Genomic DNA, 23,549 nt, shown 5'->3' with positions numbered 1-23,549 from the left:
GTTTTATAATTCTTATACCCCAAATAGGTGTGTGATAAAGCTATTCTTAAACAGGGTGGATAGAAAAGGATTCCTAATGTATTTCTGAAATATTTCATCATGTTCGGCCTGTTTTCTTGTCCTTTAACCCATTTATATCCCAGCCCTTGCCCCCCCCCCCCCATTTTAAATGGCTGCACCCATAGCATATTCAAGTTCCTGGGCCAGGGGTTGAATCTGAGCCACAGCTGCAACCTATGCCATTGCTGTGGCAGTGCCGGATCCTTTAACGCACTGCTCCGGGCCAGGGATTGAACCCGCCCCTCCGCAGCCATCCAAGCCTCTGCAGTCAGATTCTTAAATCCAGCACACCACAGTAGGAACTCCATCCCAGGTCCTTCTTTCCCTTGTCAGGCCACCAAACCTGGGCTGCTCCATTATCCTAGTACATCACTACCACCTTACCGTTCCTGACTCGAGAATTCTTTTATTTGCTGATAAGTGAACAGTTCATTCATTCAACAGATGTTTCTTGAGGGGCTCTTATGTTCCAAGTAGTGCTGCAGGCTCTTAGGATAAAATCAGTGTACAAAGCAGCAAAATTCCCCACCAGTACGAAATTAATTACTGGCTATGGAAAGTTGATGGCTGGGATATAACCAATGCACTTTTAATTATGCTGCTAGGTATTGTATCATGTTGATGTTGAAGAACCGTGCACGTTTATAATGTGTGTGTTTTTTTTTTCCTCCCAATTACCGTAGATTTTTTTGTGCTTCTTCTTTATTCTAGATATTAACCACAGTACTTCAGGATCCCATTATGAAAATTTGCAGCGGGGACCTGTGTCTTCTACAAGTGACTCTAGCACAAACTGTAAGAATGCTGTTGTAAACGACTCCCCTGAAAAAGAAGCATGGCCCTCAGTCCCTGGCAGTGATCCAGAGTTGGCTTCAGAATGTATGGATGCTGATTCTGCTTCCAGTTCTGAATCAGAGCGAAACATCACTATCATGGCTTCAGGGAGCACAGGTGGCGAAAAAGATGGCCTTCGGAATAGCACTGGACTTGGATCCCAAAACAAGTTTGTGGTTGGTAGCAGCAGCAATAATGTAGGCCATGGAAGTAGTACTGGGCCATGGGGTTTTTCCCATGGAGCCATAATAAGCACATGTCAGGTCTCTGTGGATGCTCCTGAAAGCAAATCAGAAAGTAGCAACAATAGAATGAATGCTTGGGGCACTGTAAGTTCTTCATCAAATGGAGGGTTAAATCCAAGCACTTTGAATTCAGCTAGCAACCATGGTGCCTGGCCAGTATTAGAGAACAATGGACTTGCCCTAAAAGGGCCTGTAGGGAGTGGTAGTTCTGGCATCAATATTCAGTGCAGTACCTTAGGCCAGATGCCTAACAATCAGAGTATTAACTCTAAAGTGGGTGGTTCTTCTACCCATGGTACCTGGGGAAGCCTTCAGGAAACTTGTGAATCTGAAGTAAGTGGTACACAGAAGGTTTCATTCAGTGGTCAACCTCAAAATATTACCACTGAAATGACTGGACCAAATAACACTACTAACTTTATGACCTCTAGTTTACCAAACTCCGGTTCAGTACAAAATAATGAACTGCCTAGTAATACAGGGGCCTGGCGTGTGAGCACAATGAATCATCCTCAGATACAGGCTCCATCGGTTATGAATGGCACTTCCCTTTCTCACCTTAGCAATGGAGAGTCAAAAAGTGGAGGCTCTTACGGTACTACATGGGGTGCCTATGGTTCTAATTACTCTGGAGACAAATGTTCAAGCCCTAATGGCCAAGCTAATGGTGACACTGTGAATGCAACTCTAATGCAGCCTGGCATAAATGGGCCTATGGGCACTAACTTTCAAGTTAACACAAATAAAGGAGGAGGTGTGTGGGAGTCTGGGACAGCGAATTCCCAGAGTGCATCATGGGGAAATGGAAATGGTGCAAATTCTGGCGGAAGTCGAAGAGGATGGGGAGCTCCTGCACAAAACACTGGCACTAACATACCCAGCGTGGAATGGAACAAACTGCCTAGCAATCAGCATTCCAATGACAGTGCAAATGGCAATGGTAAGAAGTTTACAAATGGATGGAAATCTACTGAGGAAGAGGATCAGGGTTCTGCCACATCTCAGACAAATGAGCAAAACAGTGTGTGGGCCAAAACAGGAGGTACAGTGGAGAGCGAAGGTAGTACAGAAAGCACTGGACGCCTCGAGGAAAAAGGAACTGGGGAAAATCAGAGTAGAGATAGAAGAAAAATTGATCAGCACACATTACTCCAAAGCATTGTAAACAGAACTGACTTAGATCCACGTGTCCTCTCCAACTCTGGTTGGGGACAGACTCCTATTAAGCAGAATACTGCCTGGGATACGGAAACATCACCTAGAGGGGAAAGAAAGACTGACAATGGGACAGAGGCCTGGGGAAGCTCTGCAACACAGACTTTTAACTCAGGGGCATGTATAGAGAAGACTAGCCCTAATAGTAATGATACCTCATCTGTATCGGGGTGGGGAGATCCCAAACCTGCTCTGAGGTGGGGAGATTCCAAAGGCTCAAACTGCCAGGGGGGATGGGAAGATGATTCTGCTGCTACAGGAATGGTAAAGAGCAATCAGTGGGGGAATTGCAAAGAAGAGAAGTCCGCATGGAATGATTCGCAAAAGAACAAACAGGGATGGGGTGATGGACAAAAATCAAACCAAGGGTGGTCCGTTTCTGCCGGTGATAACTGGGGAGAAACTTCAAGGAGCAACCATTGGGGTGAGGCTAATAAGAAATCTAGCTCAGGAGGTAGTGACAGTGACAGGTCCGTTTCTGGTTGGAATGAACTTGGTAAAACTAGCTCTTTTACTTGGGGAAATAACATAAATCCAAATAATTCATCAGGATGGGATGAATCTTCTAAATCGAATCCTTCCCAGGGATGGGGGGATCCTCCAAAGTCTAATCAGTCTCTAGGTTGGGGAGATTCGTCGAAGCCAGTCAGTTCTCCGGACTGGAACAAGCAACAAGACATTGTCGGATCATGGGGAATCCTGCCAGCCACAGGCAAACCTCCAGGTACAGGCTGGTTGGGAGGACCTATACCAGCCCCAGCTAAAGAAGAAGAACCCACAGGCTGGGAGGAGCCATCCCCGGAATCCATACGTCGCAAAATGGAGATCGATGATGGAACTTCAGCTTGGGGAGATCCAAGCAAATACAACTACAAAAATGTGAACATGTGGAACAAAAATGTCCCAAATGGCAGCAGCCGTTCAGACCAGCAAGCACAGGTACATCAGTTGCTACCATCTGCAAGTGCCATGTCAAATAAAGAGGCAAGCAATGGCTCCGGTAAGTTTTATCTTCTGGAATCTGTGTTACCCAGTACTTAAACAGTACTGTGAACCTTGTTTCAATGAACTCTTGTGATAAAATTGGTTTCATGAAGTGTTGGGATGGCCACACAAAGCTTTTTTTTTTAAACTCTAATCCAGAAGTTTAGAGGGAAGAAAGTTATGGGGAAGGTCTTTTGGTGGCATTGTTTGTGAATCCCTCATACTCCACTCTCCATTAGGTAATCTGCTACCAAAGGCAGAATTGGAAATGAGATGGTGGGAATGCTGTACACTTTTCTCATTTCTTCTGAATTAAGCCATTACATTTTGGCTTTATTATTTGACTAAAATATTCCCAGGAATAAAGCAATGATCTAAAAACTAGGTACTGTATTTGGTCTTAGAAGGGGTTTATTTGAGTAGGCATGAAGTCTTAAATATATTGGATACAGAATGTATATGCGTTGGCTCGAAAGAGTGCATAATATATTTCTGCTATATTCCACTTTCATCTTATAGCAAGGAACTAATTTCTATTCTCTGCACATTAGCTTGACAGTGACATTTTTCATTAGTCGTCGTTGGGATGTGTGGTTTTTGATAATGGAGGTTTCATTGAATAATCCATTGGATACAGAAGTGTTTTCATGAATTAACCTTTCAGCGCCTTATTTTTTTTCCCTCCATATTATGTATTTATTTAGGTTTAATTCTTAGAATAAGCAAACATGTGTCTAAGTGGAAAGCTGTTTTGGTTCTTTTACATCACGTGTTTATGGCTTGACTTTGCCTTGCTTTGGACAACCTAATACAATATTTTGGACAACTAAGACAAGCTAATACAAAGTTTTGGACAGCCGAAATCAAAATTTGCAAAGAAGCATTGTCCAGCATGTGTAAAAGTTGGACGCCTACCTGTTGTTAGTCTTACAGTAGATTGCCTTTTCCAGAACAGTGATGTCAAAAGGTTGTATTTAGAGTAAAAAATGTATACGCTTACCATTACCCAGCTTGATCATCTGCTTTAATTCACTAGGTTTGGCTAGAATGACTTGACTTTTCCAGGAATTAAATTCATCCTCAAAGGAGGATGACTTACCATAATTAAGGTTATTCAAAAGAATCTGTTGTACACCCAGAGGGCAATTATGAAAGAAGAGGTGAAAAAAATTCATACCATATAGTTAAATTATAGTAATGGGAGATGATTTGTCTTTACGTTAAAGAGATGCCATCCTTTTTGCCTATCACAGCATCGTTATTTAATATTTAAATGTGAAGGGCTTCCTCTTTTGCTCCCTAAGTATTCCTTATCGCCCCTCCTATGTGCTGACGACTTCTTTTCCCACACTTTCAAAGGCTGGGGTGAGCCCTGGGGGGAGACCTCTACTCCCGCCACAACTGTGGATAATGGTACTTCGGCATGGGGGAAACCCATAGACAGTGGTCCCAGCTGGGGGGAACCCATTGCTGCGGCATCCAGCGCATCCACGTGGGGCTCCACCTCTGTTGGTCCACAAGCATTAAGCAAATCTGGTAAGTTATAGTTCCTGGTTTCTGTTTGATAGCAGTGGTGATCCCCTTGACTACGACTAAGTTAATTGGATGACGTTTGTGTCGTTGATAACGTGCCCATGTATTAGACTAGTTGGGTTCACTGTTTGTGTGGCTCTTTGAATTTGTTAGCATGGTTTGCTCTTTGACCTTTCCGAGTTTTTCTATCTTTACTTCTTCTTGAAAGTGTATAAAACTATTCGTGATTTACATTACTCCACCAAATCCAAATTATATTTTACCAAATACTAGTGTCTAGGAATAGTCAACCAACTTTCATGCTCTTCATGAAAGACTAATATAATGGCTGTGGGGACACACAGCCAAACTATGGCTCAGGTTCAGGTTCAGGAAGGACATTGAGTATTCAGATGATCATTGTGACGGTCCCCCATGTTACCACTCAGAGGAGCGTTGTCACTGTTTCCATGGTAATTACAAAGGTCAAGTATAGAGATCAGACACTTTCTGTTTATGACTTGTGATCATTTTTGGCCATTCTCCTTAAAAATATGTATTAAAATTAATTTTTAAAAATTCTATTCATCCTTTTGGCCCTGTGCAGATTAAGTGAGTACAAACAGGAATGCCACCAATGTCCATGTTTAGGAAAAACATGAGAGGTGGTTTATTGAAAATTTTAATGAAAATAAATTCTTTAAAAAATTTAATTGGAGTATAGTTGACTTAGAAAGTTGTGTTAGTTTCAGGTGTAATGCAGAGTAAATCAGTTATACATATATCCATTCCTTTTCAGATTCTTTTAGGTCCTTGTTACCTATCAGTTTTATATATAGTAGTGTGTATCTGTCAGTCCCCAAAATAAAAATAAATTATTTTTCTTTTCTTTTTCTTTCTTTCTTTCTTTTTTTTTTTTTTTTGGCCACACCTGTGACATGTGACAGTTCCCAGGTCAGATTCAGCCACGGTAGCAACCTGAGCCGTTGCAGCGACAATGCTGGATCCTTAACATGCTGTGCCACAAGGAAACGCCAAAAATAAACTATTGTTTAATGTAATTTTTAGGTCGGCATATAACATACATATTTGGCGTGCAAATATGGGAAGGGAAATAAAAGAAGGTTTTTTAGATTCTCCCCTTGCTCTGCCCCTCTTAATAATAAATGCTCATCTTCCAGAAAGAATTGTTTGATTGAAGCATGTTTCTCTTTATCACGAATCTGCAATTAGGGCCAAAATCTATGCAAGATGGCTGGTGTGGTGATGATATGCCATTGCCTGGAAATCGCCCCACTGGCTGGGAAGAGGAAGAAGATGTAGAGATTGGAATGTGGAATAGTAATTCATCTCAAGAGCTTAATTCATCTTTAAATTGGCCACCATATACAAAGAAAATGTCATCTAAGGTAAACATTTCAGGGGCAAAGCCCTGGAACTTTAAATTCCAAAGGTAGTTTACCCACAGAAAATCAATGTTCTGCCTGCCCGTTTATGGCAGTCAGCACAGTCCAGGCAGTCCCCACCTTAGGTAGAACCTCTGGTATGGGCAGCCACCTAGAAAAACATAAGACCACAGGAACTTCCTTTCTCCCCACTGCTACAGCTTGGGATTTCTCTCCTCCCCCTCCACCGGTGCTGCCTGGGACAACTCCTCACCCCAGAGTAGTGCCCGCAGTGGTGAGGATGAAGAGAAGGGCAAATCTCCATGTTGACTCTTTCCATGCCACTGCCAGCTCATCTCCCATTCCACCTCCTCACCTGCAGTCACCCAGCCTCCCCATTGTCCAGAGTCACCATCCTCTATTCACTACCCATCTTCATCCCTTCTCTATCCCGGAAGGTCCTGTGACCAAAAAATCCCAGGAATGAGTAGAGGTTGGTTTTGCTTTTATATGTGGATAAATCTTATCCCTAGCTTGGCTGTGCATCAGAACTGAATGGCCTTTATTAGAAGTACAGTTTCCTGTAGCCTAGGGCTACTGTCATTTTAGAAATTGGACCAAGTTTCTTATTTCTCTAAATAAGCTCTCCAAGTGTTTCTGATGCACAGCCAAGTTTGAGAATGTGGGTGTCAGATTTTCTTGGGGACCGTATTCAAAATATGTGCCCGATGATTTTAAGATATCCTCCCTACCCTATTTGAGAACAGTATCTTTGTGAGGGACCTTAGAAGTCAAATATCCAGTAGCTTCCAGGTTCCTTCCCTTTTAACCCTGGGATTCTAAGTCTAGGACCTGCCATTTCCATTAAAAATTTTATTTTCATGTGGCTGGATTTGCCTCTTGCCTCACCATGTAGCTTATGAAGTGCATTCCCATATTTTACATCCATCATTTGATCCTCATAACCTTCTGAGATAGAATTCTGGTGAGGAATTTGAGACTGCAAAAGGTGGTTACTTGCCCACAGTTGTGTAACTAGTAAGTGACAGAGCAGGGACTTAAGTTTAGGTCTTCCATTTCCAAACCCTGTGTTCTTCCCACTTGGACCATGCTGTTTTGTGACTTTGTCTTTCCTTACAGGGTCTGAGTGGCAAAAAAAGGAGAAGGGAAAGGGTGTGTAGCCTTTTTACTCTTTCTCCTTTGTTTCTACTAGTAAAAATCTTTTAGAAAGCAACTGCAAATAATTATTTAGCCTCTGCTGTGTGCCAGGTACTGTGCTTGGTGCTGGGGGTTCAGAAACATTAGGATAAGAGCCTACCTTCAAGGAGTTCAGCATCTATTACGGGGGCATTCGGAGTGCTCTAAGGAGTTTCAGCTTGAATTTGGAAGATGACTGGGGGGCGGGGGGTGGGATGTGTTAAGGAAAGTCATAGCCTGAGATAACGAAAGTATAGAATTTCTAGAAAGAAGTGACAAGAGATCTGGCACCGAGGTTAGATTAGGGGCAAATAAATAGTAAAGTGTTTTCAATACCATGCCAGAGAAGGTGTACTTTATTTTGTTTAAATATGGAGCCAATCAAATTGAAAAGAAGGCAACGTTGGCTTAGGGGTTTTTTTAATTAATTTTAAAGAAAGTTAACCAGTGATAGTATGAGATATGAATTAGAACAGAGGGGAGACCAGAGCTGGGGATCTCAGTTAGGAAGCTTCTCCGTTCTACCTAAAGGTTAGAAAGGATAGCCTGAATTGGGAAGCAGGAATGAATATATAGTAGAAGGGACTGATCTGAGAGACCTTTGGAATAAGAGAGACAGGGCTTGGCAACCAGTTAGGTGGGGGGTGGGGGTGAAAGAGGAAAAGGAATCAAAGATGACTTCAGACACCTCGGCAAGGGTTAGATGCTTGCTTCAGAGACCTGCATTTAGGGGGGAATTTTGAAGCTGTGTTCTCTTCCACAGTCAGAAGGAATAGGTAGTAGCAATGGGACAGGGAAATTAAGGCAACAACTGAGAATGGTTCTGTGATCCTCACATTAGCGGGAGGCCTTGGTCTCTATGGCTTCTAGCCTCCCTGCCTACCAGGCTGCTAATCATGGACCATTTATGCTCACAACTCATGTCTCCCAAGGAGTTTCTGTACCTCCCATACCCAAGCAGCCACAGAAAGCCAGCACCAAGTAGGAGGAATCCCAGCTTGAGCTGCTGCTCGGGATATGGTGTTCTTGGCAACATAAATTGAAATTTTAAAATACGTTTTCATATGGAAACATATGGTGGGGGTTTTTTTGTCCCCCCAGTCCTGTCCACCACCCCATGCAGTGCATGTAATGTAATTAAATTATGAGTTAAATTTGTTTCTTTTGGACTCACCTGAGAATCTGATGACTATTTTTATATTGGTTTGGCATGAGAATTCTACAAATCCAACTTATAATTAATCCTTGAGAACACGGTCCATTTGTAAATTGGAAACTGTCTAATGAACAGTTCTCCATTATTCAGAGGACATCTTTATTTTTTATGGGTCATCAAAGCCCTTTGCTTCTGTCTTTTCCTTCTGACTGCTTGCCTTGAGAGATTTCTCTGTACATTACAGCTATACCAGAGGACTGGAGCAAAGGAAGTTGAAAATCAAATAAGTTGATTTTTAATTATTTACAACTCTGAAGAGTTGGTTGGAGGAGAAATTATTGGCTAAAAATAAGAGTTGGGACTTGTTTTAAGTGTTTTTAATCCATCACTATGCCCAGATAAATAGAGATGGCCATGGCATCTTTCTACTCTTTTATTTTACAAAGGGAATGATGAAAGGTGGAAACAAACAAGAAGAAGCATGGATAAATCCATTTGTTAAACAGTTTTCAAATATTAGTTTTTCGGTAAGTATGTTTTCCTGGCAACTTCCTCCCCTCTTAATGGTATCCTAATTTCATTTGTTTGTTTTCTTAACAAATTATTCATTGAGTCCGTATGCCGAGATTAGAGTAAAATTTTCCATGAGGTCGTCTTTATTTTTATAGCTTTAGCTAAAAACCCTGATCACATATCTTATTTTTTAAAATATTTTTTAATCATATTAGGCAGTGCTAAAATGAAGTTTTAAATCGCCAAATACAATTCTTCACTTACAATTTATTTTCGCTGATAAATTAAGGTCCACTAACGTTCTGCTTGTTCTTTCTTCAGAGAGACTCACCAGAAGAAAATGTACAGAGCAATAAGATGGACCTTTCTGGAGGTAAGAAAAAGTTCAATCAGTTTGAGTTTTATTTTCCATCCTATATAGAGAAATCTATCTATGACGTGATTCCTACTAAAAGAGCACTGACCTAGCCCAGGAGAGGAAGACCCAGGTTTCCGTTGTAGTATTCCTGTTCTCTCCAGCATACGCTAGTATGTGGGGATTGTATGAATGAGTTAGTGTGCTTTTTAAAAGTGTGGCAGGTACATGGTGGCTCCGCGGGTTAAGGATCCAGTGTTGTCACTGCTGTGGTGCAGGTTCAGTCCCTGGCTTGGTAACTTCCTAGTGTTGTGGAAGGAGCCTCCTCCAAAAAAAATGTAAGTCATTGTGCAGGCCTAAGGTGGTGGTGATATTAGTCTGTGGTTATCTTGGATCCAGCCCTGTCAGGAATAAGTTATCCACATTGGGTGATAACGGTCTTCATGATCTAGGGAACAGTTGTGTGCAAAGACCCAGATATATGACATCTGGAGAAATGGCAAGTAGTTCTATGTAATGGAAAAAGCAACATAAATTGGTTATGGTTGTGGGGGGTGTGGTGATGGTCAAAGCTTTACCTTAGATGGGGATGCTAAAAAACTAGGGAGGTGCTAAATCATGAGGCGCTTGGGTGTCTTGGGCTTTATTCTGAAAGAATGGGATTAGAGAATTTTAAGCAAGAGACTGAAATGATTTGGATTTATTTTTTGGAAAAATAATCATGGCTACAGTTTGAAAATATCTTGATATAGAAAACATTGGCAGCAGAGGAAGACTAAAAGATAGTAAACATAGCAAAACCAGTTAGACATTTGTTGTAGTAGCCAGTGAGAGTTTTCAAGCACCAAACTAAGATAGTGGGGGGAGGAGGGAGAATCTTAATTCAGTGGCAATAAAAGAATTGGAATTGGAGTTGCCGTTGTGGCCCAGGGGAAGTGAATCCAACTAGCATCCATGAGGACACAGGTTCGATCCCTGGCCTTGCTCAGTGGATTAGGAATCCCACGTTGCTGTGTGTGAGCTGTGGTGTACGTTGCAGAAGAGGCTCGAATCCTGTGGAGTTGCTGTGGCTGTGGGTAGGCCGGCAGCTGCAGCTCCAGTTCACCCCCTAGCCTGGGAACTTCCATATGCCGCAGGTGTGGCCCTAAAAAGCAAAAACAAAAACAAAAGAATTAGAATCAACAAGAGATGGTAACTGCTTTGGTCAAATTTGTTGTGTAGGGTGAGGATGAGGTCAAAGATAATTCCTAGTTCTCTTGCCTGGACAGTTTAGTAGGTGGTAGTATTAGTCTGAGTCCAGGCAGAAGAGAGAAACTGCATAGTAACTTGAACAGGGAAGGTTTAAGATAAATATAAGAAATTGCTGTTAGAGTAAGGAGGGATTGGCCAGGAAGAGGTAATAATGAGACTTCCCAAGAATACATGAACAGCAGATATAAGAAGTTACCTAAAGGCTAAATTATGAAAGTTAACTTTCAGCAGCTTGTGAATAAAATGAAAATAAGGAAGAGAAAGATAAAGATAATCACATACACGTAACATGCAGTAGATAACATGCAAAACTTCTGTCGTCCTTTTTTCTGTGATTGGTCACAAGCTATCATTGATATCTGTGGCTGCTTCTTTTACTACTCATCCCATAGTTCCCCACTGTCAGCCAGCACTTCAGCTGCTCTGGGTTCTTTTGTTGGTGGAGTGACCCAAAACTTCATTCCCGAGAGGTCTGAGCCCTTGGTCATCTTGCCTTTTTTTGCTTGCTGTGGCGGTTTGGTTGGTTTGTTGGTTGTTTTGACTTTACTTGCAGCATATGGAAGTTGCTGGCCCAAGGATCAAATCTGAGGCGCACCTGTAGACCTTTGCCCCTGGGGCAGCCACATCAGATCCTTGCCCCGCTGCGCCTGGCTAGGGATCAAACCTGTGCCGCCACAGAGACAATGCCACATCCTTAACCCACTGTGCCACAGCGGGAACTCCTGGTTGCTGTAGTTTTTAATTAATCTTTGCACTGGACATGGGATTACTAAGAAGCGCCCCCAGAAGCACCCCCTCCTCCTGGTTTCCGCTGCCTTCATTCAGTATCAAGAAAACCAATTTCACTCCAGCCAGCAGATGACACCTCCGCCCCCTTTTGCCTGCTGGCTCAGTGGCATAAGGGGTGCAGAATGTCCTGAGGCAGTTTTCTTCTTCCAAATCAGTGGAGCCATTATGTCTCTTGTCGGTGGAAGCGGTTTTCTCTCTTGAGGACTAAGATCTCTAAACCTGCAGAGTTGCCGGAATAGGAAGTAAGAATTCTCTAGGGGGCTTATTAGGTGTAATAATGAGAGAAGCCACTCCTACTTTCACCTTGTGATTCTTACTGCATCCTGTAAGACAGAAGCCCATCCCTTTAGGGTGTTGTCTCTCAGCTTGCTTTGTAACTGATTCTTCAGTAACCGGTTGTACGTAACGATTCACCTAGCTGCTTTTGGGTGACGCTATATGTTGTAAGACCAGTTAGTCTCACGGGCATAACCCATTACTACACTTCTTTGCTACGAAATGAGTTCCTTGATCAGACACGATGCTGTGAGGAATGCCATGACAATGGCTTTCTGTGAAAGCATGGATGGCAGAAGGTTACAGGCAAGAAAAACAATCCCTATTTGGAATATGTGTCTGTTCCTGTGAGGGCAAGGCCCTGCCTCCTCCATGGCTCAGTGCATGGCAGAGGCATTGCTGTGATGCGGTGCTGTTGAAAACTTGCTGGACATCTACCCTTCCAGGGTGCTAGGAAAAGCTGTTCATGGAGAGATGTCTCACCAGAGACACTCTGCTATGAAGCTGCTGGGAAGTGTGTGGGCGTGCTGAGAGAAGCTGGCCTCCGAGTGAGGCTGTGCCCCCTGCACTGCCAGAGTAGGGCACAGGAGAAGCCGGAAGCGCTGCCAAAGCCACCAAGAGCACCTTGGCCCGGGAAGCAAAACCTCCACTTGCAGTGCCTCTCCAGCTCCCTCTGTTGACAAAGCCTCTGTGCCAACCAGCAAGAGAAAAAGTGTAAAGAGCCCAGATACATTTTCACGGAGCGGTCCAAAAGGCTGAATTTAGAGACAATAAATCAATACCTAGCCATTATTGAGAGATAAGAAATACAGTAGGAATAACAGGCATAATAGCTAAGATTAGGGAGTTTAAAGTTGCTGTGAAAACCATGTGGCGATGTCCAGTAAGCGGTAGAAAATCTGGATTTGGAGCTGCAGATTTGATCCCTGGCCCAGGAACTTCCCTATAATGTGGGGAAAGAAAGAAGAAGAAGAAAAGAATAAATATAAATAAAAAGCTATTATTTAGGAGTTCCCGTCGTGGTGCAGTGGTTAACGAATCCGACTAGGAACCATGAGGTTGCGGGTTCGGTCCCTGCCCTTGCTCAGTGGGTTAAGGATCCGGCGTTGCCGTGAGCTGTGGTGTAGGTCATAGACGCAGCTTGGATCCCGAGTTGCTGTGGCTCTGGCGTAGGCCAGTGGCTACAGCTTCGATTCAACCCCTAGCCTGGGAACCTCCATATGCCGCGGGAGCGGCCCAAGAAATAGCAACAACAACAACAAAAAAGACAAAAAAAAAGCTATTATTTAGGCAGGCAAAAAAAAAAAATGTGGAGTATCAGGAAAGAACAGCTTGGAGAGAGACTTGGAAGAGTTGGCTGGATTTGGTTACAGGATCACACATGGAGAGTGAGGAAAAGAGTTCAAAATGGCTAGTTTGGGTGAATCAGTGAAATGTGATGATGCCATTAACAGAAAGGGACCAGAGGAGAGAGAGTTGCAAAAGCGCATTGATGCTTAAGGGAGAGCTCTTAATTATGAGTGCTGAAAGGTAGATTATTCCGATATCTGGAACAGTACCTCAGAAACCAACAGCATTAAAAAATCATACCTATTTTAAGAATACTGTCCTTCGGTTAAACATTTTTCCTTTCCACTTGCAGAGAATGAGGCTAGTAAGGGTGAGTGTTATGATGGTGGCAGCAGCAGTCATCCAAAGAAGGACTAGAATTGCAAAGAAGTTAAGAGATATGAGGGTGAGAGAAAATGTGCCGCATGCCGGAAAGGGAAATGGGGGCCTGGGGGCAACGTATTTCCTCATGTTGAAAACCAGAGTTTCGAGGCTATGTGATGAGGAGAAGAAAGATTCCACCTTTGAGTCCCATGAAGATCTAGGGGCAATATCACGTGCTTGGCTTCGCCTGTTGAAAATGACAAAGAGGCATTCAAGTGGCTGTGTTTAGCAGGCAGTTGAAGATGTGCGGCTGAGTGCAGGAGTGCCATCAGAGTAGACAAAGTCTGAGTCAGTATCTGTTCTGTAAAGAAGTTCATTGTGGCCTTTTTTCAGATTCCACATGTAAATGATAGCATTTGATGTTGGTGTCTCATTGTCTGACGGACGTCACTTAGCATGATCATTTCTAGGTCCATCCATGTTGCTAAAAATGCCAGTATTTCGTTCCTTTTAATGGCTGAGTAATATTCCATTGTGTCTATGTACCACACCTTCTTGATCCACTCCTCTGTCGATGGACATTTAGGTTGTTTCCATGTCTTGGCTATTGCACATAGTGCTGCAGTGAACATCGGAGTACATGTGTCTTTTGGAGTCATGGTTTTCTCTGGATAGAAAATGCCCAGGAGTGGGATTTTGCTGGATCACATGGTAGTTCTATGTTTAGTTTTCTGAGGCATCTCCATACTGTTTCCCACAGTGGTTGCACCAATGTACAATCCCACCAACAGTGTCATAGGCTTCCTTTTTCTCCACACCCTCCCCAGCACTTAACTGTTTGTGGACTTTTGGATGATGACCATTCTGGCTGGTGTAAGGTGGTGCCTCATCGTGGTTTTGATTTGCATTTCTCTAAGAATGAGTGATGTTGAACATCTTTTCATGTGTGTTTTGGCCATCCGTTTGTGAAAGACTGAGTCCTTGAATGTCCTGTGTACATCCCAGCATTGAGGAAGCACAAAGAAGTGTGCTCAGCTGTGGAGGGAGGAGAACCCAGAATGGGCCTTTGGTAAGGATGTGGAGGCAGAGAGCTGTGCCCACTCTTTAAAGACTTGTCTAAGTAGGATGGTAGCCCGGGAGCTGGCTGTTTCAAGCAAGGATTTTGCAGGACGGAGGGTTTCCATGAGAAGAGGTCATCCTTATTGCAGAGATGTCAGAATGAGGAGAGCAGAGCAAGCCCTGAGAGAGGGGAAGATGTTTCCCATCTGCTGAATGGGGTATGAAAGTAGAGTCATAAGCATTAAATTTGTTTTTTGGTTTTTTGGGTTTTTTTGTCTTTTCTAGGGCCGCTCCCGCGGCATATGGAGGTTCCCAGGCTAGGGGTCTAATCGGAGCTGTAGCCACTAGCCTATGCCCGAGCCGCGTCTGCAACCTACACCACAGCTCACGGCAACGCCGGATCGTTAACCCACTGAGCAAGGGCAGGGACCGAACCCGCAACCTCATGGTTCCTAGTCGGATTCGTTAACCACTGCGCCTGCCACGACGGGAACTCCCATAAGCATTAAATTTGAATGCACATTCAGAATGTGCATGACTGGTATGCTGTAAGCACCTACTAGATGGTGGTTTGTCCTGATTGTGTTTTTGTTATTTGTTACTGGAAACAACGTTTTTATGATAAAAGTAAGCAGATTAGAGATGACCAAAGATGTCTTATAACCTTCTATTTATGAGTCTCTTTTCAAGTTAACCAGTGCAGTAAAGTAACAGTATCTCATAAACCCAACTTGTGGGGAATATAAGATTTACTAAATACTAGTGCGTTTTCATGTCTTTGTCAAGGCAGAAGTCATTTCCATATTTTTCATTACATTGTAAATTTACCTGAAACAGACTGGGTTAATTATCTTTCTACTTGATGACATAGTCTCCTGCATTTATTAGGAATGTTACAAGACAAACGAATGGAGATAGATAAACATAGCCTAAATATTGGTGATTACAATCGAACGGTCGGGAAAGGCCCTGGTTCTCGGCCTCAGATTTCCAAAGAGTCTTCCATGGAACGCAGTCCTTATTTTGATAAGGTAAATTATTTGTTTGTTTTTTGTTTGTTTTACCCCTGTGGCTAAGAAAGGAATACTCTTAATAGCATGATTTTTTTCATTAATATTTTAGAACATTTAATACAATGGAAAACGTTATAGTCCAGTGCCAGCTCCTACTACTGGATTCGTAGTTCATTGTCCTTTTATGTCTCAATTGAGCCTAGGGATTGTGTTTATATTTTCCTCTTAATCCCATAAAATATGTTTGGTTCTTTTTATGTACTCTAGAATTAACACTAATCTGATCTCTTCTGTTTTCTACCTGTTTCCTGTTGATGCTGGAATGTCATGTGACTTCTCTTCTGTTCCTGCAATGATTTCTCCCTTCCACTTGTTTGCTTGGCTGGTGTTGCACATCTTTCTGTCTGTCCAATCAGGATGGCATTGTAGCAGATGAATCCCAAAACATGCAGTTTATGTCCAGTCAAAGCATGAAGCTTCCCCCTTCAAATAGTGCACTACCTAACCAGGCCCTTGGCTCCATAGCAGGGCTGGGTATGCAAAACTTGAATTCTGTTAGACAGGTAAGTCCACGTGTGTATTTTAGGCTCTCTGTTGAATGATTTGTAGAAGTAATAAGATCTCTCTTACATGTAGTTGCTGTGTTTAAGTCAATATTACAGTGTGCTAAAGAAGTGTTTGTCCTCGAAGAATCCCAGTGTTATGTGGTGGTTGTTGTTGGTTTTCGTAGAATGGCAATCCCAGTATGTTTGGTGTTGGAAACACAGCAGCACAACCCCGGGGCATGCAGCAGCCTCCAGCACAACCTCTCAGTTCATCTCAGCCTAATCTCCGTGCTCAAGTGCCTCCTCCATTACTCTCCCCTCAGGTAAAAAAGAAACGTCCACTGTATTCTTTTCTGTTTACCTGGTGGAGAACTTTGAAGAAGTTTATATTTGAATGAGACCACTAGGTTGATCAACGTAGTATTGGTTGGAAACTTTGAGATACACCTGATCCTGAATGAGTTATTATGACAACAGGATGGAGGTAGGGTGCAGAAAATTTACCAAAGATAATTTAAATCTCAAATGTATACTCTTTCATACAGAGAGGAGGAAGAAGATAATAGCAAAGTAAATTGACCGGCTTAAGATTCATTTCTGCTATGTTTCACTTAAGCTCATGAAAATACATGTGAACAATAAATTAGTGAAGTCAAGAATGACAATTAGAAAGAACACAACCCCCATAATAGTTGACAAATTTCATTGGTCTCTTGATAGTTTAAAATACTCAGTATACATTCTGTTGGCTCGATTTATTTTATCAACATTATTAACTTACCGTTGTGATCCCAAGGTTCCAGTTTCATTGCTGAAGTATGCACCAAACAACGGTGGCCTGAATCCGCTCTTTGGCCCTCAACAGGTAGCCATGCTGAACCAGCTATCCCAACTAAACCAGCTTTCTCAGATCTCCCAGTTACAGGTATACATTTATTGAATGTCTTCTGTCTGCTCAACACTAGAATCTGTGCGGGAGCTGTTGCGCTAAACAAAGCGGGCACAGTTGTGGCCCGCAGTCTGTGAGTGGAGACCGTGAACTCAAAGGGCGGGGTGCTGAGTGAGCAAGCCCGGCCAAGGCTGGGGTGGCGGTGGGGGTGGGATGACTAGGAAAACCTGCCCTGATGAAGTGGAAGTTTAGATTGAGCAGAGGACTGAATTCACCAGCGTGGCTGGAGGCCGGAGGGTCCAAACAAGAGATTGTATTAGATGAGGCAGGATATGTTGGCATTGAGGAGATGACGCCATGCCTTTGTAGGTACCTCTGCCACAGCCACTCGGAAGCTAACTAGTCTGATGATGGGATGCTGACCGACCTTTTTAAATCTTCCCCCCAGCGATTGTTAGCGCAGCAGCAAAGGGCGCAGAATCAGAGAAGCGTGCCTTCTGGGAACCGGCAGCAGCAAGACCAGCAGGTAGATCTGATCCTTCCCCGTGCTTCACTTACACTCAGCTGAGGTCACTTCCATGGTAACAAGAGATTTAAAGTACTTCTATTAAAATATGAAAAATACTCTTCAGTGAGTCTTCTGTCTGCCCCAAGGTCTTCATTGGTATACAGTGATTATTCACCTTCCTCCTGAGAGGGAAGTGAATTCAAAAATGAAGAGGAATTCGAGTGTCTGTAAAGGCTTTTCTCCACAAATTTTCCCAATCATCTTGTCGTTTCAAGGGTCGACCTCTTAGTGTGCAGCAGCAGATGATGCAACAGTCTCGTCAACTTGATCCAAACCTGTTGGTGAAGCAGCAGACTCCACCATCTCAGCAGCAGTCACTCCATCAGCCAGCCATGAAGTCTTTCCTTGAAAATGTCATGCCCCACACTACACCTGAGCTGCAAAAAGGGCCATCACCAATAAATGCTTTCAGCAACTTCCCTATAGGTGGGTTTCTCCATGGCCAGAGCATCTGGCTGGTGCTTGGCCATCACAGGTCTACATGCTGCTCTCTTACCTGTCCAGGGCTGTTCTTTACCTGCTCCCTCTCTGTTGTCTTTGTGCTTTAGGAAGACCAGTCTCTGCTCAAGAAAATCACACTATTTCAAAAATTCCATGCTCATTCGAAGTGGGTTAGAATAAAGATGTTATTTCTTTCCGAGGCTCAGATATTTTCATGTAGCATATGAAGAGGACAGGAGGGCTAAAATGACGTGACTGTTCCAGTCACATCTGAGTTTCCCTTATTTGTTTAAATATTTATTTATAAATGATCACTGGCATAAGTGTAGAAAATACGGATAAGAGAAGCGATTGCATTTGCAGTGACTTGCGCCCTCCCTTTTAAAATTGTGTTTCCAGGAGTTCCCGTCGTGGCTCAGCAGTTAACAGATCTGACTAGCAGCCACGAGGATGCAGGCTCGGATCCTGCATTGCTGTGGCTGTGGTGTAGGCCAGCACTTACAGCTCCGATTCGACCCCTAGCCTGGGAACCTGCATATGCCATGAGTGCAGCCCTAAAAAAGTAAAACTATGTTTCCAGGCTTTTCGCTCCTTCTGGGAATTTTAGGCTTACGTGTCTCCTTCATCCTTAGGCCCTTTTTCTTATGCCTTTGAATATATGTTGACCTTTGATTGTTCATATTCTTCTACTCATTTTACTTTTCCCCTTTTCCTTACCATGCTTTCATATAAAAATCCGTCTTCATGGGTTGCTAGCCCAATCTTGTTAAAGACGATCAGTTAGCCAGCATACTCTGGGCTATAGGCAGGGATTAGGGCCTGCTGTCGCCCCTTAGCTAGGACATAGGTTGTACTTTGGATTTTGGGAGTTGTTAGCAATCTCTTCACTTTTTTCAGAAAAGTAAAGAGTTCCTTGTCAGTTACAACCATAGGTGAATATCACAGGAGCCAGGTCATTCCAGAGACAACAGTATAGCAGTAAAAGAGTGCCCGAGTACCTGTTGAGAGGTTTGGTCTCTCTACTAGAAGGACGTGGCTCTCATTGTTGGATTAATGCTGGATATATGAATTAGGCCAGTGAGGTGATAAGTTTCTAAATAAGGAATTTCCTGTCCTTGCTGGCCTTACAGCAAGAAACCTTTTCCTGATTGAGAAAGTCTGCTTGGGATTTCCCACTGTGGTGCAGTGGGTGAGGATCCAGCAATGTCTCTGTGGCCGCTCAAGTTGCTGCTGAGGTGCATGTTCGATCCCTGGCCCAGTACGGTGGGTTAAGGATTCAGTGTTGCTGCAGCTGTGTTGTAGGTCCCAGCTATGGCTCAGATTCGATCCCTGGCCTGGAAACTTTCCTGTGTTGTGGGTGTGGCCAGGGGGACCAAAAAAATAAGGAAAATCTATTTGGAGAGTTGCCATGTGGCTCAGCCGGTTAAGGATCTGGCATTTCTGCTGTGGCTCTGGTTATAGCTGTGGCACAGGTTTGATCCTTGGTCCAGGAACTTCTGTGTGCTGTGGGCACAGCCAAAAAAGAAAGTCTGCTTAACTCATGCAAGCACCAGTACTATTTTCTAAATCAGGCATTGGCGGAGTTCCTGTCGTGGCGCAGTGGATAACGAATCCGACTAGGAACCATGAGGTTGTGGGTTCGGTCCCTGCCCTTGCTCAGTGGGTTAACGATCCGGCATTGCCGTGAGCTGTGGGGTAGGTTGCAGATGCGGCTTGGGTCCCGCATTGCTGTGGCTCTGGCGTAGGTCGGCGGCTACAGCTCCGATTCGACCCCTAGCCTGGGAACCTCCATATGCCGTGGGAGTGGCCCAAGAAATAGCTTAAAAAAATAATAATAAATAAATCAGGCATTGGCAAACTCTAGCCCATTGGTCACATTTGGCCAGCTACGAGATTTTATAAATGAAATTTTATTGGAACACAGGCATGCCCTTTTGTTTTCTTATGGCTGCTTTTGTGCTACAACTGAGTTGCATAGAGACAGAGACCATGTAACCCACAGAGCCCAAGATATTTACTCTCTGAACCTTTATAGAGCTATCGGGTCTAACTGATGAGTCCAGAGAGCACCAAATTTAATTACTCTCTCCACATAGGGATGATTAGAGAACTCATATTATTAAAGTTTGACCTGGTATCACATGGGCTCCTATCAGACCCAAGTATTTAGAACTCATTTGTTTTGAAACTTTGGAGTAAGAGCCACCTGGATATATGTTAAGCAAAGATTCTGGCTCCCACCGTGAAGTGTTGTTTTTGTTTTGTTCTGTCTTGTTTTTTGGGTGGATTGGAAATGTTTTCATTTTTAATAAGCATCTGAATGAGATGAATCTATTGATGATGGTCCCCAGGATCAGCCTTTAATAAATGCTGGGTTAATGGTCAGTTTTCTGACTGGTATCTAAGATAGCAGTTTCCATCTTTGCTCCAGGAGACTAAGTCTGATGTGTGTCATCAGCAAAGTTCGAGAGAGTTGCGTGTTGGGATATGAGAGTTTTGCCTTTAGGTACAATTGTTAGAGCAGGATGTTTTTACTTTTAAATGGCAGTATACTTTGGCGGGTCAGCCAGTTGAAAATTGTTGTTTACAAGCAGAAGTTAGCAATTGAAAGTGATCACACGTAATTCTTCATACATAATACTCTTGGGAAGTGGCTGAAGAGATGTATTTTAATAGAGAAACTTTGATGGCCTCCATAGCATTTTTCTCTTATTTTGCCAAGGAATTTAAAAACAATCAAAATTATATGGAGTAGTTTCCCACCGTTAATGAAATTATAGTACTAACAGTTTTATGGTTTGAAAACGTTATATAATTGAGTATTAGGCCAGCTATTTAGACTTTCTGTGCGTTGCTTTCTCTGGGAACCGAGATGTGGCTCTTTCTCCTCATGTTGTCTGTGTCTGTGACCTTGGCCGAGAACCCAGAGTATCTGTCTGTCTGCCTGCCTTGCCTTTGTCTGTAATCATTTGATTGTGCCTCATTTACAGGATGATATTTGTTAAGAAACATTAGGCAGGATTGAAAACACTAGCTACATATGTTTTCCTGGAAAATGGAAGTTGTAGTACTAGACGGAAAATGTGCTCTATTTTATAAAAGTGGTTTTTAAAATAACTGTTTTATTTTTAGGCTTGAACTCAAACTTGAATGTAAATATGGATATGAACAGTATTAAAGAGCCACAGTCAAGACTAAGGAAGTGGACTACAGTAGACAGCATTTCTGTGAATACATCTTTGGATCAAAACTCCAGCAAACATGGTATAAAACACATTCTTATATTTTGCCTTTAAAAAAAAAAATCTATAGACTAAATTTAGAGCTTTATTCTAAATATATATTTTCAAAACCAAGTTCTCTTAAGAACCTTCCCTCATTATTAAAAAATTGCCTTATTAGTTATTGGTCCTAGTTAAAACAAAAATTGACCTTTATTTTGCTGTTGTGCAGAGATCAGATTATACATTTATTTTTAAATTAATTATTTTACCTTCTTTAGCTGGTCATTTAGGTTTTTGCTGTGACTTTATTGGTCTGATGTTCTACTTAACATTTACTCAATGTATTGTAATGAAGGCTGTTAGAAACTTCCACTGTAATTTGATTTCTATCAGTTTCTAGTATTTTGCCACATGTTCTCTGTTGCTTTGTGTTAAGTCATACAGATTCAATGTCTTCTCATCAGTTAAATTTTCTTTTTATAAATATTTTCATCTTATTTAGTATTATCCATTCATCTAGCAGACATCAGTGGAATATCTTCTGCTTCCCAAGGACTGTGCTAGGCCTCCTTGAATACCTAGATGTATATGTACATACATGCACACAATTGAGTGTATGTAAGCAAGTAAAAATATTTGCTCTGGTGGAGTTCATTGTTTGGTAGCAAAAATAAACAAGTAAATAGCTCTAGTACACTGTGGTAGGTACTATAAAAGTTAATACAGACAATAATATAAATAGTGTAAGAGTGTGAAATCCATTGGAAAAGTGAGTCAGGAAGGACAGGTCATGGGTGTGGCAGGTCCATAGAGGCTTTGTAGAGGGACTCATCTGAGCTGAGACTTCAGGTTTACCAGAGGAGTGCAGAAAGACCATCAGGGAGAGGATGGCATGGAAAAGTTCCCAGTCGAGACAGCCTGGTGAGTTCTGTGGGGGTCAAGGGGCATGTGAGAGAAGGTAGGAAGGTAAAGCTGCTGTAGCAGGCATGGAGCAATCCTGGAAAACATGGTGCCAAAAAATCAATTTCAACATGAAAATGGTGGGCATTCCCATTGTGGCTTAGCAGGTTATGAGGCTGCAGGTTCAATCCCTGGCCTCACTCAGTGGATTAAGGATTCGGCGTTGCCATGAGCTGTGGTATAGGTTGCAGACACAGCTCGGATCCCGTGCTGCTGTGGCTGTGGTGTAAGCCGGCAGCTGCAGCTCCAATTTGACCCCTGGCCTGAGAAGTTCCATATGCCACAAGTGCAGCCCTTAAAACAAAAAAAGAAACACAAAAATGTTGGCTAGCTAAAGGCACGTAGACTTAGCAGACTCTAAGTGAGAAAGGGCAACAAATTTGAAAAGGAGTACATTGAAGAGAGTGTTAGAATTAGGACAAAATGGTTCGGTGTTTAACTCAACTCTTTCTGCAAAATATGCAGTTATCTACAATGTGCCTTCCCTGCCTTTCGCGTCCCTCAGTCCAACCCCTGTACCTTTAAGACTGGCTGCAAGAGTCTTATCAAAGAAGCATCCTCCAGGCTTTGGGCCTCTTATATGTTTCTGTCTTGTGTAACTATCTATTTAGATCTGTCTGTCTCAGGATACAAATTCCCAGAGGAGCACACCCATGCTTTGCTTACCTGTAGCTCCATTGAGTCCGTTGCAGCACATGAGAACATTTGCTAGGTGAAAGGATGAATGCACTATAACGCAGTTAATGGTAGAGTAAATGCAGGCATTGAAGCAGGCCTGCTGGGATAGATGATGAATTGATTTTAGACCTGTTAAAGGTGATGTTTGGGGGATAGCTTGATGTGGAAAAGCCCAGTAAGAAATTAGAAATGGAGGCCTAGTGCTGGAAGGAAAATCAGCTAGCGGAAGATTTGGTGTTCTCAGAGTGTTGAGGTCGTGAACATGGACGAGGTGGCCCAGAGGGACAGAGCATAAGGAGAAGGGCACAGGACAGAATCCTGGAGCCAGGAGTAAAAAACCTGGAGGAGAATGACTCTAGAGATAGGCAGTGGAAACCCCCCCCCCCCAAATTTCTACCGTATAGTTTTTTGTCTTCTCAGGTTAAAGTAAATTTTTCCTTTTTTTTTCTTTGTAAAAATGAAACATTTCCTTCCTTTCACTGCTGCTATATGTGACATATATCTGCTCAAATGCTTAGTATACTTAGCACAGGGCATACTGATATATTGGATGCATTATATAAATGGCATGTCGTCATGCAACATAGGTTTTGAAGTCAGATAGACTGGGAATTTGACCCCAGTTCGTAAACTCTTTTAAGACACAATGTTTGCATCTGTAAAGTAGAAATGATACATCATAGAATTGTTGAGGATTGAATGGGATAATAATTATTAAGCTCTTATCTCACTGATTAGCACATGCCG

The 23,549-nt window shown here is 42.7% G+C and overlaps 1 protein-coding gene across 7 annotated transcripts in view; it reads left to right on the top strand.

Moving 5' to 3' along the window:
- The window catches only part of TNRC6A (trinucleotide repeat containing adaptor 6A), a 109,967-nt gene that overhangs the window by 68,556 nt on the left and 17,862 nt on the right, over positions 1 to 23,549 (top strand). For 2 of the 7 annotated variants that reach the window (XM_047780281.1, XM_047780286.1), the window contains exons 6-18: positions 772 to 3,354; positions 4,698 to 4,874; positions 6,084 to 6,259; positions 7,376 to 7,408; positions 9,035 to 9,115; positions 9,423 to 9,474; positions 15,373 to 15,515; positions 15,914 to 16,060; positions 16,228 to 16,365; positions 16,839 to 16,967; positions 17,380 to 17,457; positions 17,715 to 17,925; positions 21,073 to 21,204. In XM_047780281.1, coding sequence (XP_047636237.1) covers positions 772 to 3,354; positions 4,698 to 4,874; positions 6,084 to 6,259; positions 7,376 to 7,408; positions 9,035 to 9,115; positions 9,423 to 9,474; positions 15,373 to 15,515; positions 15,914 to 16,060; positions 16,228 to 16,365; positions 16,839 to 16,967; positions 17,380 to 17,457; positions 17,715 to 17,925; positions 21,073 to 21,204 — 4,080 coding nt within the window. The remainder of the gene's footprint in view (positions 1 to 771; positions 3,355 to 4,697; positions 4,875 to 6,083; positions 6,260 to 7,375; positions 7,409 to 9,034; positions 9,116 to 9,422; positions 9,475 to 15,372; positions 15,516 to 15,913; positions 16,061 to 16,227; positions 16,366 to 16,838; positions 16,968 to 17,379; positions 17,458 to 17,714; positions 17,926 to 21,072; positions 21,205 to 23,549) is intronic. The other 5 variants (XM_047780282.1, XM_047780284.1, XM_047780287.1 and 2 more) reach the window with 5 other exon arrangements.

This window comes from Phacochoerus africanus, chromosome 5 (assembly GCF_016906955.1).
Source record: "Phacochoerus africanus isolate WHEZ1 chromosome 5, ROS_Pafr_v1, whole genome shotgun sequence".
Taxonomy (NCBI): Eukaryota; Metazoa; Chordata; class Mammalia; order Artiodactyla; family Suidae; genus Phacochoerus; species Phacochoerus africanus.
This window is presented reverse-complemented; position numbering and strand designations above follow the sequence as displayed.